The following is a 17,286-nucleotide window of genomic DNA, read 5'->3' as shown; positions in this document are numbered from 1 at the left end:
TAAGTTTTTGACCCAAGTTCAGTACATTAGCAGTTTCATTCAGAATTAGAATGCATAGTAATGAACTCTGAGATAGTGAGCTCAGATGGGAAAGGGCAGCTTTGAAGGAAGGCCTTGCAAGAGCTGGGATAGGCAGCAAGAATCCTCCTTCTGGAACAACTACACTACTGTAGTCGCCTCCTCAATGTTTTTCCTTCCTTTGATCATCCCCTGCCCCACCTTAAAATTATTTAATAGTTCCTTGTTGACTATAGAATAGAGCCCAAGCTACTTTTGCCTGATGTTATGGACCATTCTCCATCTGTCTCTAGTCTTAGCACCCAGGTTTTTAAGCAGAATGGTTTACTCTCTGCTCCCCAAGCTCACCTGGGAAATTCTGACCTCTGATTTTCCCATCCTGATGATCCTTCCAGTTGCTCGGCTTCACACATCCTTGGAAGGCCTTCTTTTCTCATCTCTCTGCCCCTGCTCACAGGGCCTAACTTTAAGCCCCAGCTCTAAGCCTCAGTTTGAAATGCTAGAGTTCTGATTTTCCAGTAACCATCTTTGGGTAATTTGGCTGTCTTGTGGTTGGCTTGCTGGACCAAAATTTCCCAGTGGACAATGGCTGTACCTTCTATGTCTTCACCATCGTCAGCACAGAGCACAGAGTAGACTCTCCAGAATGGTTTGCTCATTGAGAGAACATGTAGGAAGAGTCGAGCAAAAATTTCACACTCAGTAATTGGTAATCTTTACCTTTTCCACTCCCAGCTCCAAATTAGAAAGAGGATATAACTTGAAGATCTGGATATACTATCCAAGTTTCCCAGACTTTGCATGACACCCAGTAGTGGGTGAGCCTTGCATGACACACACACACATAAGCTAGGGACAGAAGGAACACTTGGAAGAAAATATTGGTGGTGGTAGAATTTGAGAGGGATCCCTTAGGCAACCCAGAATGAGAAGGCAAATGGCAGCAGTGGATGATAAGACTGGTTACCTGCTTGTCCCCAGGATGCGTGGAGTTTGGTTTGCAACAATTGGGTTTTTTGCTTCTGCAGCTCCTGTGTGTGAGCTGTGTTCAGATGCTTGCCGATGGGAGAGGCCTGCTGGTTGATGATTACAGCATTCCCCATGCTGTTGGGATGTGTTGCTGTGAAACTCTTAAAACAGCAGCCACCCCACTTGCAGTGTGAGTCTTCTGCTTGACTCAAGTATTTCACTGCTTCAGCTGAGAGGCTGTAGCTTTAAGTGAACTACTCTGTGTGTGAGTGTGTGTGTGTGTTATCACTTTTTCTTAAGCAAGCTCTAACATGTTCTGTCTGACTGGCCTTGGATGTGAGTCACTGTCTGGTATTTATACCCAGTGCCATAAGTGTCCTCATTATTTGTCCAAGACATTCCTTTTCTCACTATTTTACTCAAAGCTGTGAATGCTGTGAAGAGCCAAAAGAAACTGAGTCTGTCCTCCTTCCTAAAGGGGTTTATCTCATTTATGGCTGTTTCTATTGTAGTCTATTAGCTTATGTTAGGGCACTAAAGGAAACAGGTTCAAATTCACAGTGGTGGTACTGTGATAGTTTAAGGGACACTCTATGGGGGCTTCTCTTTGTTTTTTTCCTGGCCAGTCTACTTCTGGAAAGTTTGACTCACTGGAATGAACTTTTAGGAACAGTACTCAGAAAGGGACCCTAGGAAGTGCTTGTCCTTATCAGGATCACATAGTAAGTATGAAAGTAGTACAAACAATCTGAGAACATCTTAAAAAGGAGGTGATTCAGCATTTGCAGGCATTGGTGAGAGAAACAGAGGATGTTAGCTTGTTCCTTACTGCTGTTTCTATTAAATTCCTTCTAAACTTTAACATTTTGTTTTAGAAGCATGCTCCTTAGAGCATGGGAATGGTAAACCTCATCAGGGGTACTATTATTATCAAAGGGACAGAGCCTCAAATAGGAATGACATGGCTGCTAGCATGGTCATTTGGGGGCCAGGCAGCCAGTAAATCATTTGAGAATGAATTAAAGGTTCAAAGGGCAGGAGGGAATTCTTTGGGTGACCTCATAGGTGCTTGAAAAATCAAAGGGTTAGCTGATATGCTTTAATGTTTTGAAGGCTGATTCAGAGGGGCAAGGGAATGGAAATGTACAGTAAAAAATTGGCCTTGCTGTTTTCATGTGCTTGGGAGCCTTAACTATAGGCTGGGTATGATCAAAGTTACCATTAATTAAATACTTATTATGTTCTGGGAATTTTATATGCATACTCTCTAATCTTCTCATCACTACTATAAATTAAGTGGTAGTATTTCTATTTCACAGATGAAAAAATGAGGTTCAGAGAGGCAAAGTAAGTAATGTTCTCCAAGTAATACAGCCAGTAAGTAGTAGAGCTGTGATTTGAACCCAGCTCTATCTGACCTCAAATCCTATACCTTGAAATTTTGTTTGAAAGATCCCCCTATTGTGCCTCATATTCTCTTTCTAATACCACTATTAACTATTGTGACTATATTTTGTGTGTCATAGCATTAGACAAAGGTGGATCTCACGTATTAGTCATTTCATAGCTTTTTTGGGAAGCTTGTTTAAAACACAGATTAGACTCTCAGGATTAAATAATATAATGTATGAGAAGTACTTAGTAGTGTCCCTATTCTAAGATGCAGAAATTGAGGCTAAGAGGGCTAAGTAACTTTCCAAAATACATTGGACCAGAAACTGGTAAAGCTGGTATTCAAAATTTGGTTTATCTGATTTTATAGTGCCTGTTCTTCCCAATGCTCCTGCTGCTTCTCAAACTGGGAGGGGAGTAAACAATAAATACAAAAACAGACTTTTCCCTCTTGGTCCTTATAAACCTACCCTTCTTACCTTTTCTCTCATTGCCAACAAATTTTCTTAAGTAAGGGATGGCCTTCCTGCCTTCCTCTCTCCCTCCCTTCCTCTCTCCCTTTTCTTCTCTTCTTCCTGGCACAGTTTGTTTAAATTGTTATTTGGGGGATAGGTGATAAATATCTATGGAACAAAATTTAAAAATATATAAATAGGCACGTCTTTCTTCACCTCTGTTCCTAAACCACCTAATTTCCCTTTTCAGAGGCAATTACTGCTACCAATTCCTTGTGTATCATTCCAAAGATACCCTTCCAATGATAGATAGGTGCATTGTATGTAGGTATATTGTGTATGCTTGTATATATGCATGCTCAGTGTCTCTGTTTCTTCACTGCCTGTGTCTTCCTTAATCCTTTCCAATCTGGCTTCCAATGAGGTCTTCCTTCGGGCCAAATTTACTGTCTTTTCACTGTCTTTATCCTCATTATTTTCTTTACACAATTGTTTTTTCAATTATTTGTTGAATTGAAAATGTAGCCACATGGTTTAAAAGTCAGTTAGTATGAAAAGGCAGACAGAATAGTTTCCCATTCATCCTTGTCCTTGATCTGCTCAGTTTCACCGCCACTGTCAACTGTGCTTAGATATTTTTTAATGTATATTTCCAGAGTTTCTCTATACATACACAAGCAAATGTGAATATAGATTCTTTATTACAAAAGGTAGCATACTAAAACTGACTTCCGTACCTCACTTTTTTCACTTACATATCCCGGAGATCTTTCCCTGTCAGAAAATAGAAGGCTACCTCCATTTTTTAATAGCTGTATTATATTTAGTTATTTAACCGGTTCATAGTATTACTAGTCATTGGTGTTGTTGTACCACTCTGACTCGACCTTCTTCAAGCCCTGCTGCCAGCATGACACTGAACTCTCTTGTTTCTCTACCATCTCTTGCTGTTTTCTACTCTCCTTTCTGAATCAACTGCCTGTCCTCTCCCCATTCTGTGGATATTCCTCAAGGCCCAGAGCTAAGTACCCCGCTTCTCTGCGTTTCTCTGTCTCTCTATGTCTATCTTTGCACTTTTCCTCAAAAAAGAGCAACAGTGAGATCTCATGACTCTTGAATCTCTAGTCTTAATCTTTTCAACTGATAGTGTCTACTTGAATAACTATTTTTTTAACCTCACATCCCAATATGTCAAAAAGAGAACTTAGCTGCCCATTGCAAAATAGGCTCTTTCCTTGGCCTCCCCACCTCCCACTCAGCTAGCATTGAAATCTTGGAGTCACTGCTTACTCATCCCCTATATCCGGTCAATCACCACATCCTGTCAGTCTTCCTCTAAAATAGCCCTCTTATCCGCCCTCTTCCTTTCAATTCCTGCCACTCCCACCCTCTCCCAAATCCTTATTACTTTATGTCTGGCTTTCTGGATTCCTGGCTGGTTTCCCTGCTTTCAGGCTCATCTTTTTTTATTTTGTAAATCACTTCTATCTGAGAATTTTAGTTTCCTTGTCTGTACAGCGAGGAAGCTAGACTAACTGTTTGGTCTCTGAGGTCCTTTCCACCTCTGACATTCTATACCAGAAATCTTCCCAAATAGTGTGTCCCCACCTCCCATCATTCCCACTCCTTATACTGGTCACTCCCACTTGAATGGCTGCTATGGCTCCATGCTGTGAGCAGTGCCTTGCACAAATCTTTCCTCCACATTGTTCCTAGAGTCTTTTTCCTAAATTAACTTACAGTTGAAAGGAATCTTAGAGGCAGGCCATCCAAGCTGACCAACACTGGCTCAGTAGCATTTATAACACTTTTGAATTTGGTTGCCTAGGCTGTGCTTGAACCCTTCTGTTGATGGGAAACACTCTCTTATAAGCCAGCCCTTTGTACTGTCATATAGCTAGAGTTTATCCATATTTCCTACCACAAACTGATACCAGTTGATCTGCCTTTATGATACTTTATTATTTAAAACCTCCTTTATCTTGATTTGAGTTAAATACCTTAGGTCTGGCATCTAAAGTTCCCCACAAATATGACTCCTATCTTCCCTTTCAGCCTTAACTCCTAGATACTTCGCTTGTGCTTCATCCAAATAAAAAAATAGCTAACATTTCTTGAGTACTTATTGGATGTCAGACACTGTTCTAAGTGATTTTACATGTATTATTTAATCCATGCAGCAACCATATAAGTTTCTATTATTCTTGTCCATTTTATAGAGGAAGAAAATGTGATATATGGAAATCCAAGTGATTTATCCATAGTCTCACAGTTAGTAAATGGTGGAGCTGAGATTTTAACCCAGAAAGCCTATCTCCAGAGCCCATGACTGTAATCACGCCATATACAGTCAGCTTCAAATGGGACTATTCTATTTCCTGAACATGCTATTTCCTGAACATGTCCAATGCTTTGTTCATCATGGTCTCTTAACCACTTCTGTACCACGCTCATTGGCTGTGAAACCTTGCCCACAGCTGGTACTCATAGTACACATGATAGTTTGTGGTGTGCATTGACGAAGAATCTGTTTTGCTCTTGTGTGATGAGGAAAGCTTTAAAGCACTGAAAGCTTGCTTTACTTTACAGGCAGCTTTACTTGTAATGTAAATCAGAATAGGTAACATATACATATATGTTTTCATTACATTATTTTTAAATGTTCACAATTTTATTTTGATAAATGAAAAATTAGAAAAGTCATATCATGGCTGTCGGCTAAAGTCGCTGTGCACGTTCATCTGTGGCTATCGACTATAGTCGACACTGGTACCAAAGTGGTTAAAACACATTTCTAGTACTATCTACCTGATTAACTCCTACCAATTCTTTGAGGCCATTCACAGATTCCACTTCTTTCTGGTCCCATTCTACCCTATCATCCATCCTTCCATTTTTCTTTCCATTCCTCCCTCCACAAAATTTTTAGAACTTTTCCGCCTCTCTTCTGGTGCTCACCATGTTCTTTCTAATGAGCTTTGCATGCTTGTTTTATAACCTTCATGGGATATGTTATCTCCTTAAAGGCAGAGTCCATAGATATAAACTGTTGGATTAGGCTTTTCACCCCATATAGGTTCCTAGAACTTAACAAGTAGAGTTAGGTTTTAGGAACTTCTGTAAGATTTGAGATTACTTCTTTTCCTATTTTATGTTTGTATGAATCTCCTGTTTCTGAATCTAGTTTCTTTCTTTGGTTCTACATTCATTTATGATATTGCCCTATGGTTCGTACATTTGTTCCAGATACCATCAGTGACAGGGCCAGAAAACAAATAGTTCCAATCGTTGCCATCTATAGTCATATCATTTATGTATATATACTAGAAGCTGAATGAAGAATGGCATAAAAATGAAAAATTTAATTACATCCTCTGTTTGCAATCTGACTTCCCTAATATTTATTACCTCTGATCTTTCTCTCTCTTGCCTCTAACCTGCATTACTGTGCTATCAAAAACTGATAGAAAATTTCCTTCTTCATGTAGATAGATAGATATATGGATAGATGGATGGATGGATAGATAGATAGATAGATAGATAGATAGATAGATAGATAGATGGAAAGAAGCTTCACCACTCATTCTAGAGATTATGGATCGAGAGGCTGAATTTTATCATATGCATTTGTGTGAATGTGGCAGAGAGAGAGAAAAGGATGGAAGGAAGGAGGGAGGGAGAGAGGGAGAGGGTTGGTATGGTGGTTGGGTGGTTGGAGGGATAGTTTTTTTAGAGTAGAAATCTTCCTTGTCTTCTGTACTGAGAAGCCCCTTTAAAATGCTACATCCTACAGAACTTCTTCCATCCCCCACCTCCTCCTTCCCTTCACTTCTTCTCATTCTCTTCTCTCTGTATTTCCTCCCTTCATTTTGTAGTGATTGTGGTTTCTCATTTGTATTTTGTAAATGATTTCTATGTTAAGTGTGCCAGGTTCTCTGACTGAGTAAGATATGCTGGGGTGTGGATCAAGATGGCGGACGAGAAACACCTTCAGACAGAGTGTCTCTACAGAAAAGACAGATTCTAGCAGAAATTAGAAAAAAGAAGCAAGAAGACGAGCATACAGGGGACGAGGGCCAGAAGGAGGGATACCTGAACCCCGGGAGACTCCACAGGAGGAGGCTGTGGAGGAAAACTGGAAGCTGAGACCGCCAGAGCAGCACGGAGACCAGCAGCAAGGGTAGGTGGCTATGCCGTTTCCTCTCCCCTGAATTTGGGACTGCTGGTGGGCTCCCCAGCGGGTGGAGAGACCTGCGGACACCAGCCCAGAGATGGCTGCCACCAGCCAGCGGTGAGCCTGTAGCGGACGCGGCACCAGGCTCCCAACTCCCTCCCGGCACCTCCTTGTGCACAGACCCCAGCCACGTGGCAGGCCTCATATTGCCTCCTCCTTCCCTCCGCCGACCCTACCCGAGGCTACCCAGAGGGACAATACAGCCACCAGCCGGAGGCACCTCCAGGGAACAGGACCTTCCCTTTTGGGACCCTACAGCTGACTCAGGGGAACTCAGACTGTGAGCTCCCTACCCGCCAGCCCTCCCAGGTGCTGCTGGCACGGTGTTCCCAGGAGAACGGTGCAGACCCAGAGGCTGAGAGACATAGACCCAGCTTGGGCTCCCTGTGGGTGAATTGGGACCAGAACTCCTCTCCCTGATGGGGATACAGTTTGAACTCTGGGACCCAGAGGTTGGACCTGCAGAGCAGATCCCCTGCACCGAGGTCTAGCATTGCCTGGGGCACAGAAGGGATATACGTGAACAGCCTACTAAGGTGTGTGTGCCTTCAGGGGCAGATCAGCGTCATATAGGGAAACCTTCCTCCCAAAAGGAGGACTTACGCCCAGCCCGGGTGGTGTTCCTGCGCAGGGAACCTCCCCTCTGGCTCCGGGGAGGCCTGGTGGCGTGTGGTCTGGCCTGCTGGCAGAGGCCGAGGAGTAGCTGCAGAGTTGGGGAGGGTGGAAAGAAGCAAGGCCCACTCCAGACTGCGGGGCTCAGTCAGCCCCACCACCACACGCAGACTTTCTGGCTGAGCGGGACCATTCCAGCCCCACCCTGACAACTTTTCCTGGAAGCAGAGAACAGAACTTTGACCCCTGCTAACGGCATTGGTGGTGCCTGAGGGCAGGCTTACTCAACCAAGCTCTGCCCAGAACAAGAGCTGATAACCGGACACAAAATCAACAGCATAGTCTGTTCCTCCAAGAAAGCGCCACCTACTGACAGGGACGGCATCCTGCACAGCCTTTTCACGGTGCCCACTGACTCATTATACAGGTAGTGGTCTAATCTCACCCACAAACACCATCTAACAGCTCAGAAACTACACAAGGTGTGAGAATACCCAAACAAAAACGTAAAGGAAAGAAACAACAACTGATCAACATGGGAAGAAATCAGCAAAGAAACTCAGGAAATATGAAGAACCAAACAGCAAACACACCCCCAAAGAGGAGCACCAGCCTCCTAGAAATGGACACCCACGAAAATCAGGCAACCAAAATGACAGAAGAGGAATTTTGTATGTGGATCATAAGAACACTCACCGACCTGCAACAGACTCAATAACCAACACAAAGAAACCACAAATAGCCTCCAGGACCTAGAACAAAAGTTCACTAAAGAAATAGACACAATGGAGAAAAGTTTAACCAAACTCCTGGAAATGAAGAATCAATTCAGGGAACTACAAAATACAGTGGAAAGTCTCAAAACAGGGTAGATCAAACAGAAGAATGAATCTCAGGGATTGAAGATAACATTCTCCAACTAAATAAAACCGTCGCAGAGATAGAGCAGAGAAACAAGAGAAAAGAGCAAAGCCTACAAGAGATGTGGGATTATGTGAAGAAACCTAATGCGAGGGTCATAGGGTTACCAGAAGGGGAAGAAGACAACACTCAAGGGTTGGACAAGCTATTTGAAAATATAATACAGGAACATTTCCCAGGCCTTGCTCAAAATCTCGATATACAAGTTCAAGAAGCTCAGAGGACCCCTGGGAGATTCAATGCAAAGAGGACGATGTCACGACATGCAGTCATCAGACTGACCAAAATATCAACTAAAGAGGCCCTTCTAAGAACTGTAAGACGAAAGAAGCATGTGACATACAAGAGAAAGCCAATTCGAATAACACCAGACTTCTCTAATGAGACTTTACAAGCAAGGAGAGACTGGGGCCCCATTCTCACTCTTCTGAAACAAAACAATGCCCAGCCTAGAATCATATTCCCTGCAAAACTAAGCTTCATATATGAAAGAGAAATAAAGACATTCTCACACAAGCGAAGTCTGAGAGAATTCACCAAAACAAGAACAGCCCTACAAGAAGTACTCCAAACAGTGTTACACACAGAACACCATAATAAAAACTCATGAATATAAAAACAACCAAAACCCAAAGATTAAAGGCCAGATAATACAATGGCTCAAGACAGAAATCAGAGCAACAACATCCAACCCAACAGAATGAACAGTAATGTACCTTACCTATCAGTTCTCTCAATAAATGTGAATGGCTTAAACTCTCCACTCAAGAGACATAGGCTGGCTGAATGGATAAGAAAATACAGGCCAAGTATATGCTGTCTTCAGGAAACACATCTAACCTCCAAGGATGCATATAGACTAAAAGTAAAAGGTTGGAGATCAGTATTCCAGGGAAGTGGAAGCCAAAAGAAGGCTGGCGTGGCAATTCTAATTTCAGACGATTTAGTTTTTCTGTTTTTTTGTTTTTTATAATACACAAAAGCAAACAAGTTTATCTTAAAAAATATCAAGTATCACATCCATAGCCTATTCCTAATTATAATTTCTTCTTAAAGCAACATTTGTCTTTGTTTACAAATACAGCAGCAGGTGATAAAACCTAACATCTCAAACAGATTGCTTACAGTTCATAATACAAATGTATATGTCCCAAATCACATTTTAGGCAGTTTAACTTAAAATGCATAGACAATTACATACATTAAATTTGTCATTATTGTCAATGAAAAATCACAATTTCAAGAAAAAAATTACAAAATATATTTACAGAACACGCATAAGAACTCAAGTTTACTTAAAGGCAACATATCAGTATCTGCTAACCAGTGACAGGCAGTGAAAGTGCCTTTATCCAGGGATAAAGTGAAGAGGAAAAACATCCCATTACTTTGTACACTTGAATAGTTGCACTGATCAACACCACAATTTTGGAAAACATCAATTTCTTAGTTAACAAAAAAGGTAAACCACACTTTGCCCTTTAACATGCCCAAAGGCTGGTTCTACAATTTCCACCAGCAGCAATCCTAACATGTGTAGGTAAACCAGTAATGAACAGGTAGACTAACGAATTCAGTTATGTCACACCTAGATTATAAGCCTCTCAAGGACAGGGACTCTCTGGCATCTGGCAAAGCACCTGATCAGATGTGTCTACTGAATGAATGCTTCAGATGTATTCTATAGCCAGAAGCTTGCATGGCATTTAAAAAATACTGATTATTTTATTGGCAAATTTTTGTTTTACTTGGCAGAATTCTGAAAATAAAAAGAAAAGTGTCTGTCTTCAATACTAAATATTGCTTTATTAAGATTAGTCTTCCCTGAAAGCCATCCATCACTTTCTATGCATAGTACAACAATATATCAGTGTGATTCATCTGAATTTAGGCTTAGGATTTTCAAATATGTTAATACTTAAAGGTCTGTGCTTATGTCTAATTTCCCCGGTTTATAACCCTGGCATTAGATAAAGATAGGTCTATATCATTCAGAGTGAGGAAAGAGACACTGGCACTTATTGTTTAGAAGTGTAGGCAACTGCCTGATAAATTAGGCTGATAAATTTCTTTTAATGAAAACTCTGAGTAGAGCAATTTTCATCTACACAAAATTTCAAATACTATACATTTGAGTACAACAGGCAGCACTAATTACTTGTGAGGTAATAGAGCATGGGCACTGACCTCTTTTCTGGAAAATATTCCAATATTATATTGTAGTGGTATGACTTGACTGAAGCCTAAAATTTACCCCTTTTCTTATTTGTGCCATTACTACCTGTACTGAAAACAACCAGCAAATGGATGCAGAATAAAGGAAGTTCTTGGGTAATTAAAAATGTATTGTCTATTCCTGAATAATCAATATTACTTTATACAAAATAGGGCTGTGGAGTCAGAGCTGTTAATAGTGTCTTCAAAAGAATGAGAAGATGAGAAGGTGGCAGTCCAGGACAGACAAGCCAAGGTATTCGTAGTACTCCATGTGATTCTTGAGAACTGTGTGGGAATGAGGACCTAAGGTCTAGGCTTTGATTTTTCACTGTCATTTTTGTGTTTAACATTTCAAAACCCATGATTCCCACTCCAGAAACACTATTCCTGAACACATCTCAAATATCTATTAAATGTATTTAAAAATTCTTGCTCTGAAGCCCAAATGTTAGTATATTCCATAATTTGTATTCCCTTAAGACCAAATATACTTGCTAACAAGCAGTCTTTTCCATAAATCAATTTCAGCCTGGCATGACTTGTTTTGAAAGCAACATTATTCCCTTGTAAAGAGGAAAAAAACCTTCCTAGATGTTCCTTCCATTCCTCCTCCGAAACTTTTGCCTTTCTTGACTCCATCCAGACTGAATTTAAAAATATTTTTGACTCAGAATGCTCACAAGAATCAAGACCCACCCCCCACAACTGGAGAAATGGTGCTTTACAAAAATAATATAAAAGCAAATTCTATTAATCACTTTGATTTTCATGCTTACATTAAAAAAAAATCTTCCCAAATACCAGTTGTAAAGCCCTTGAAAGCAAAGGGTTAAAATGGCAGTATCATCCAGGGCACCTGGGACAGTAGGGGTCAACAGCCACTATACTTACTGGGAGTAGTAATCCCAAACAAGATTTGGGATTACTTGCTAAATCCTTTACCAATAGATTTTCTCCTACAATCAATGGACTCCACAATTACAGATTCCCAATCTTGCTACCTCTTCTTTTAGTCAAAAACTATATCCTCTCTAGTGTTACATTAAATATTTCATCTAAAGCCAGAGTTGTCAACTTATCCCAATGTAGGACAGCCAAAAATAACTCCCAAGAGAGACAACTTTGCTGCTATCTCAGTTTTCATATCATCTTATCCTTCCACAACTGACAATTTAAGCCATAACACCTAAGGGTACCTGCCTTGTAGACTGGAGGCTACTTTGACAACAGATTCCAAGAGAACTGTAGATAGCTATCACCTGTCTTGAAAAGACGCTAAAGAAGAAAAGACTACTTTTGCCACTTGTAAATGCTAACAACATTCTCCAGTCTGAAACTATCCAAACAAATTAGATTCTACTTTTGTCAATCCTTAAAGTTTGAATCTATCATCTATTTAACATAAGGAATAACTGAATGTTCCTCTCAAAGATGACCATCTTTCTTTCTTAAAAGGAGGTAGCTATCAAACCATTAAATTGGCAGCATTTGGCATTCTTGACATTTTAATTATAGCAGAAATAAACTATTAAATATGTTATTACTAAGCAGAAACAAAGCTCCAGCATAAATCTCTCCTATACTGCTCTGAGAAATTCACAATACATTTTAGAAACTCAATGAATACATTCAAAATCTCAAAGTGTTACTTGACAAGTAACAAAGTTAGGTCTATCCCAAATCTAAGAATCTGATTTAAAGATTAAGGCGCCAAAAGGCTACTAGGGCTGTTGTGGTGGTTATAAACAATACTTTAAGCAACACAGTCACACTGCTTTAAACTCAACTGCAGAGATCTACAATTTATTATTATTTTCAGTGTTAGAGCTAGAGGGTAATTTTTTCAAAGATGGCACTCAATGCCTCACGTTTACCTGTCAGCAAATATAGAACTGAACTGTTAGCCATAAGCACTTTACATAGGTCCAGGAAACTATGCAGGAGACAATGACATAGCTTAACCAGACTATGAAAGACAGATATATATTTTGATTCACACTTGCACAAAGAGAACAGTCACATATGTATGACTTAAGGTTCTCTAAACAGAACTGCTGTATCTTTTTGACAGACCCATATAGAGTGTGCCAGTTTTCCATATCAGGGAGGAATCAAGGGCTATGCTCCGTCTAAAGAACTGGGAAGTGGGGATGGGTGGCTAAAGTGGCTAAAGGGAATGGTCTGGGCAGAAGAGCTGCCTCAGGTTTTCTGAGAAAGTAATTCCTGGGGTTTATCTAGTTTGAGATTCAGAACAAAGGAGAGAATTATTTCCTTCCTTGAGGTCTTCCCAAAACAATAAGCACATCTTACAATCCATCATTCTAAAGCAATACAATGAAATCACCAATTCTCTACGAATATAATTTTACATGCATGTTGGCCTGGATTAAAAAAAAAGTCAGTTTCCATAAATGGCAGATTTTAGTGCTGTATGACCCATACAGCTAAAAATAAAACCAGGAAGTTTTTGCCAAAAGCTCAAGGATATAAATGAACACTGGCTGGCTACTGAACTCAAAATCCGACAATCACTGACAGTCTTAAAATTTATATCCAAAATAAAACCTCAAGGGAACCAAGTTTATTTGTCCTATAGATAGAGCAGCTCAAAATGTTGAGGCATCATTTGTTTAGATTATAATGTGATTATTTTCAAAGTTAATTTGGGGGGTGGGGGAAGTGACTATAGAAAAATACTTGAAATAATTTGCCAATGAAGTTGCAGATCCTAACACATACTCTTAGACTTTGAAGTAGTTTCATAACTTAAATTGTTAATCAAAGATCTATTCAGTATACTTAATCACTTTAACTTTCCATGAAAAACAAATAAAAATCATATCTGAATGATTTACTTCTGTTTTCATCTGATTGTATCCATCTGATGTACTACACATCCAAGTACAAGAGGCAGTTATCTTCTCTGAGAGGTGCAAGAGTTGTTCTTTCATGAATGCCCTCTAAGAATAGTGAAACCAGCAATTCTTATATATGCATTCATGTGCATATATATGTACTTCAATAAGCAAAGTGTCATCTCTTCGTCCATTGTTAACTTAATGGTAAGAGTGGGGGCCACCAGGCATCGGTGGAGCACCAGAAGGTCCTGAAGGCACTTGGAAAGGATTACTGGGAGTAGGATAGAGTCCTGGTGTGGGATATGATCCTGCAGGGGCAGGATATGGTGCTGGTGGTCCCCAGGCTCCCGGTGGAACAGTGCCCCACGGAACAAGTGGTGCTGCTCCTGGTGCTTGGGGAGGAGGTGGAGCGGGATATGGCCCTGGAGATGGATATGGCATATTAGGGGTAGGATACTGCCCTCCCATTCCTGGTGCCCAAGGTCCAGAAGACATGGATCCCCATGGACCTAAAGGACCAGCTGTAGTTGGATCTGTGGGTGCACCATATGGTCTACGTAGCTCTGGGAAGGGCATATTTGGTGTAGGATATGGCCCTGTGGGGCCAGGACCTGGCACAGTTGGGGCTGGATAAGGACCACCAGGTGGGGGGCATGATGGTCCAGAAGGAGGAAAAGGTGCTGGGGGTCCTGGAGGTGGTCCGCTGGGAGGCACAGAGGGATACATTCCTGTTGGTGCTGGTCCAAAAGGCACAGTGGAGGGTGTTGCACTTGGTGGGAGTCCAGATGGCACAGAAGGTGGAGCACTTGGGTTATTCCAAGGGTTGGAACTTGGCCAGCCTTGAGGAGGTTGGCCAGGTTTTGTATTGCTCACAGCAGAAGTTTTGGCAGGGGAGTGTTCGGGTAGCGCATCTGCCAACTCAAATTCATCCGACATTTTCCCAGTTAGATCCAAGCCCGCAGCAGGGTCTAGAAGTGGCGATCGGTCCCAGGGAGGAGGCGACGAAGAATCGGGCGCAGGCTGACTGACGGCAGTGGCGGCAGCAGCAGCAGCAGCACCAGCAGCGCGCAGCTCTCCTCAGACGATTTAGTTTTAAACCAACAAAAGTAGTGAAAGAAAAAGAGGGTCATTATATAATGGTGAAGGGCACACTTCAACAAGCAGAGGGAACAATTGTAAATATATATACACCCAACTTAGGTGCACCCAGTTTCATAAAGCCAACCTTACTGGATCTAAGCAAATGGATTAATAGCCACTCCATAATCACCGGAGATTTCAACACCCCACTGATGGCATGAGACAGATCCTCCAAACAGAAAATTAATAAAGAAATAATGGACTTAAACAAAACTCTGGAACAATTGGGTCTGACTGACATCTACAGGGCATTCTACCCAAAATACACTGAATATACGTTCTTCTCATCAGCTCACGGGACATTCTCTAAGATTGACCATATCCTAGAGATTTACACAAAGTAAATCTCAAGAAATTTAAAAAAATAGAAATCATACCATGTACCTTCTCAGATCACAGTGGAAAGAAACTAGAAATCAACCCTAACAGAAACTCACATTTATACACAAAAACGTGGAAATTATACAACCTCCTACTAAACGATTACTTCGTAAATGAAGAAATCAAGACGGAAATAAAAAAGTTCTATGAAGAAAACAACAATGGAGAGACAAGTTATCAACTCTTCTGGGACACAGATAAAGCAGTTCTGAGAGGAAAGTTTACCTCCATAAATGCCTATAACCAAAAGACAAAAAGATCACAAACAGACAATCTAATGAAACAACTCAAAGAGCTGGAAAAAGAAGAGCAGATCAACTCCAAACCCAGCAGAAGAAGTGAAATCAACAAGATCAAATCAGAACTAAACGAAATTGAAAACAGGAAAGCTATTCAGGAGATTAATAAAACAAAAAGTTGGTTCTTTGAAAAAATAAACAAAATTGGCACGCCATTGTCTTAACCTAAGGAAAAGCAGAAAAGAGAAATCTCTAATGAGCTCCATGAGAAACAAAAAAGGAGATATCACAACTGATCCCAAAGAGATACAAGATAAAATTAATGAATACGACAAAAATCTTTATTCACACAAACTGGAAAATGTGGAGGAAATGAACAAATTTCTAGAAACACTCAGCCTCCCTAGGCTCAACCAGGAAGAAATAGATTCCCTGAACAGACCAATCTCAAGAGCTGAAATAGACACAGCAATTAAAAATCTCCTAAGAGGGGGTGGAGCAAGATGGCGGACGAATAACACTGCCAGACAGAGTGTCTCTGCAGAAAAGACAGATTCTAGCAGAAATTAGAGGAAAGAAGCAAGAAGATGAGCATACAGCAGACAAGGACCAGAGGGAGGGGTACCTGAGACCCCAGGAGACTCCACAGGAGGAGGCTGCAGAAGAGAACTGGAGGCTGAGACCACCGGAGCAGCCCGGACCCCAGTGGCAAGGATAGGTGGATTTGCTATTTCCCCTCCCCTGCATTTGGGACTGATGGTTGGCTCCCCAGCAGGTGGAGAGACCTGCAGACACCAGCCCAGAGACCGCCGCCGCCAGCCAGTGGTGAGCCTGTAGCAGACGTGGCACCAGGTTCCCAACTTTCTCCGGGCACCGCCGTGTGCACAGACCCGAGCCGCGTGGCAGGTGCCATATTGCCTCCTCCTCCCCTCCGCCGACCCTACCCACGGCTGCCCAGAGGGACAATACAGCCACCAGCCAGAGGAACCTCCAGGGAAAAGGACCTTCCCTTTTGGGACCCTACAGCTGACTCAGGGGAACTCAGACGGTGAGCTCCCTACCTGCCCGCCCTCCCAGGAGCTGCTGGCACAGTGTTCCCAGGAGAACGGTGCTGACTCAGAGGCTGAGAGACATAGGCCCAGCTTGGGCTCCCTGTGGGTGAATTGGGACTGGAACTCCTCTCCCTGGTGGGAATACAGTTTGAACTCTGGGACCCAGAGGTCGGACCTGCAGACCAGATCCCCTGCACCAAGGACTAGCATTGCCTGGGGCACAGAAGGGTTATACATGAACAGCCTACTGAGGTGTGTGTGTCTCCAGGGGCGGATCAGTGCCCTAGAGGGCAACCCTCTTCCCAGGAGGAGGCCGTGTGCCCATCCCAGGTGGCGTTCCTGTGCAGGGAACCTCCCAGCCGGCATCACAGTCCGGGGAGTCCTGGTGGCTTGTAGTCAGGCCTGCTGGCAGAGAACCAGGAGTAGCTGCGGAGTTGGGGAGGGTGGAAAGAAGCGAGGCCCGCTCCAGACTGTGGGTCTCAGACAGTCCCACCCCCACACACAGACTTTCTGGCTGAGCGGGACCATTCCAGCCCCGTCCTGACAGCTTACCCTGGAAGGAGAGAATGGAACTTTGACCCCTGCTAACGGCCTGAGGGCAGGCTTACCCAACCCAGCTCCACCCAGAACAAGAGCTGATAACAGGACACAAAATCAACAGGACACAAAATCAACAGTGCATAGACTGTTCCTCCAAGCAAACGCCACCTACTGACAGGGACAGCATCTTGCACAGCCATTCAACGGCACCCACAGACTCAATATAAAGGGAGTGGTCCAATTTCACCCACAGACACC

The 17,286-nt window shown here is 42.2% G+C and overlaps 2 protein-coding genes across 3 annotated transcripts in view; one reads left to right on the top strand and one right to left on the bottom strand.

The window, feature by feature from the left end:
* SHROOM4 (shroom family member 4) overlaps positions 1-17,286 on the top strand; it is a 274,200-nt gene that overhangs the window by 15,204 nt on the left and 241,710 nt on the right. The window lies entirely within an intron of this gene.
* Positions 13,687-14,704, bottom strand: LOC105864335 (MAPK-interacting and spindle-stabilizing protein-like). The gene has a single exon (XM_012752179.3). The coding sequence runs from the start codon at positions 14,610-14,612 to the stop codon at positions 13,875-13,877; it is 738 nt and encodes a 245-aa protein (XP_012607633.1). The 5' UTR covers positions 14,613-14,704; the 3' UTR covers positions 13,687-13,874.

The sequence above is a fragment of the Microcebus murinus genome, chromosome X (genome assembly GCF_040939455.1).
Source record: "Microcebus murinus isolate Inina chromosome X, M.murinus_Inina_mat1.0, whole genome shotgun sequence".
In the NCBI taxonomy this organism is placed as follows: Eukaryota; Metazoa; Chordata; class Mammalia; order Primates; family Cheirogaleidae; genus Microcebus; species Microcebus murinus.
The sequence above is the reverse complement of the archived record's forward strand: the minus strand, read 5'-3'. Positions and strand labels throughout refer to the sequence as shown.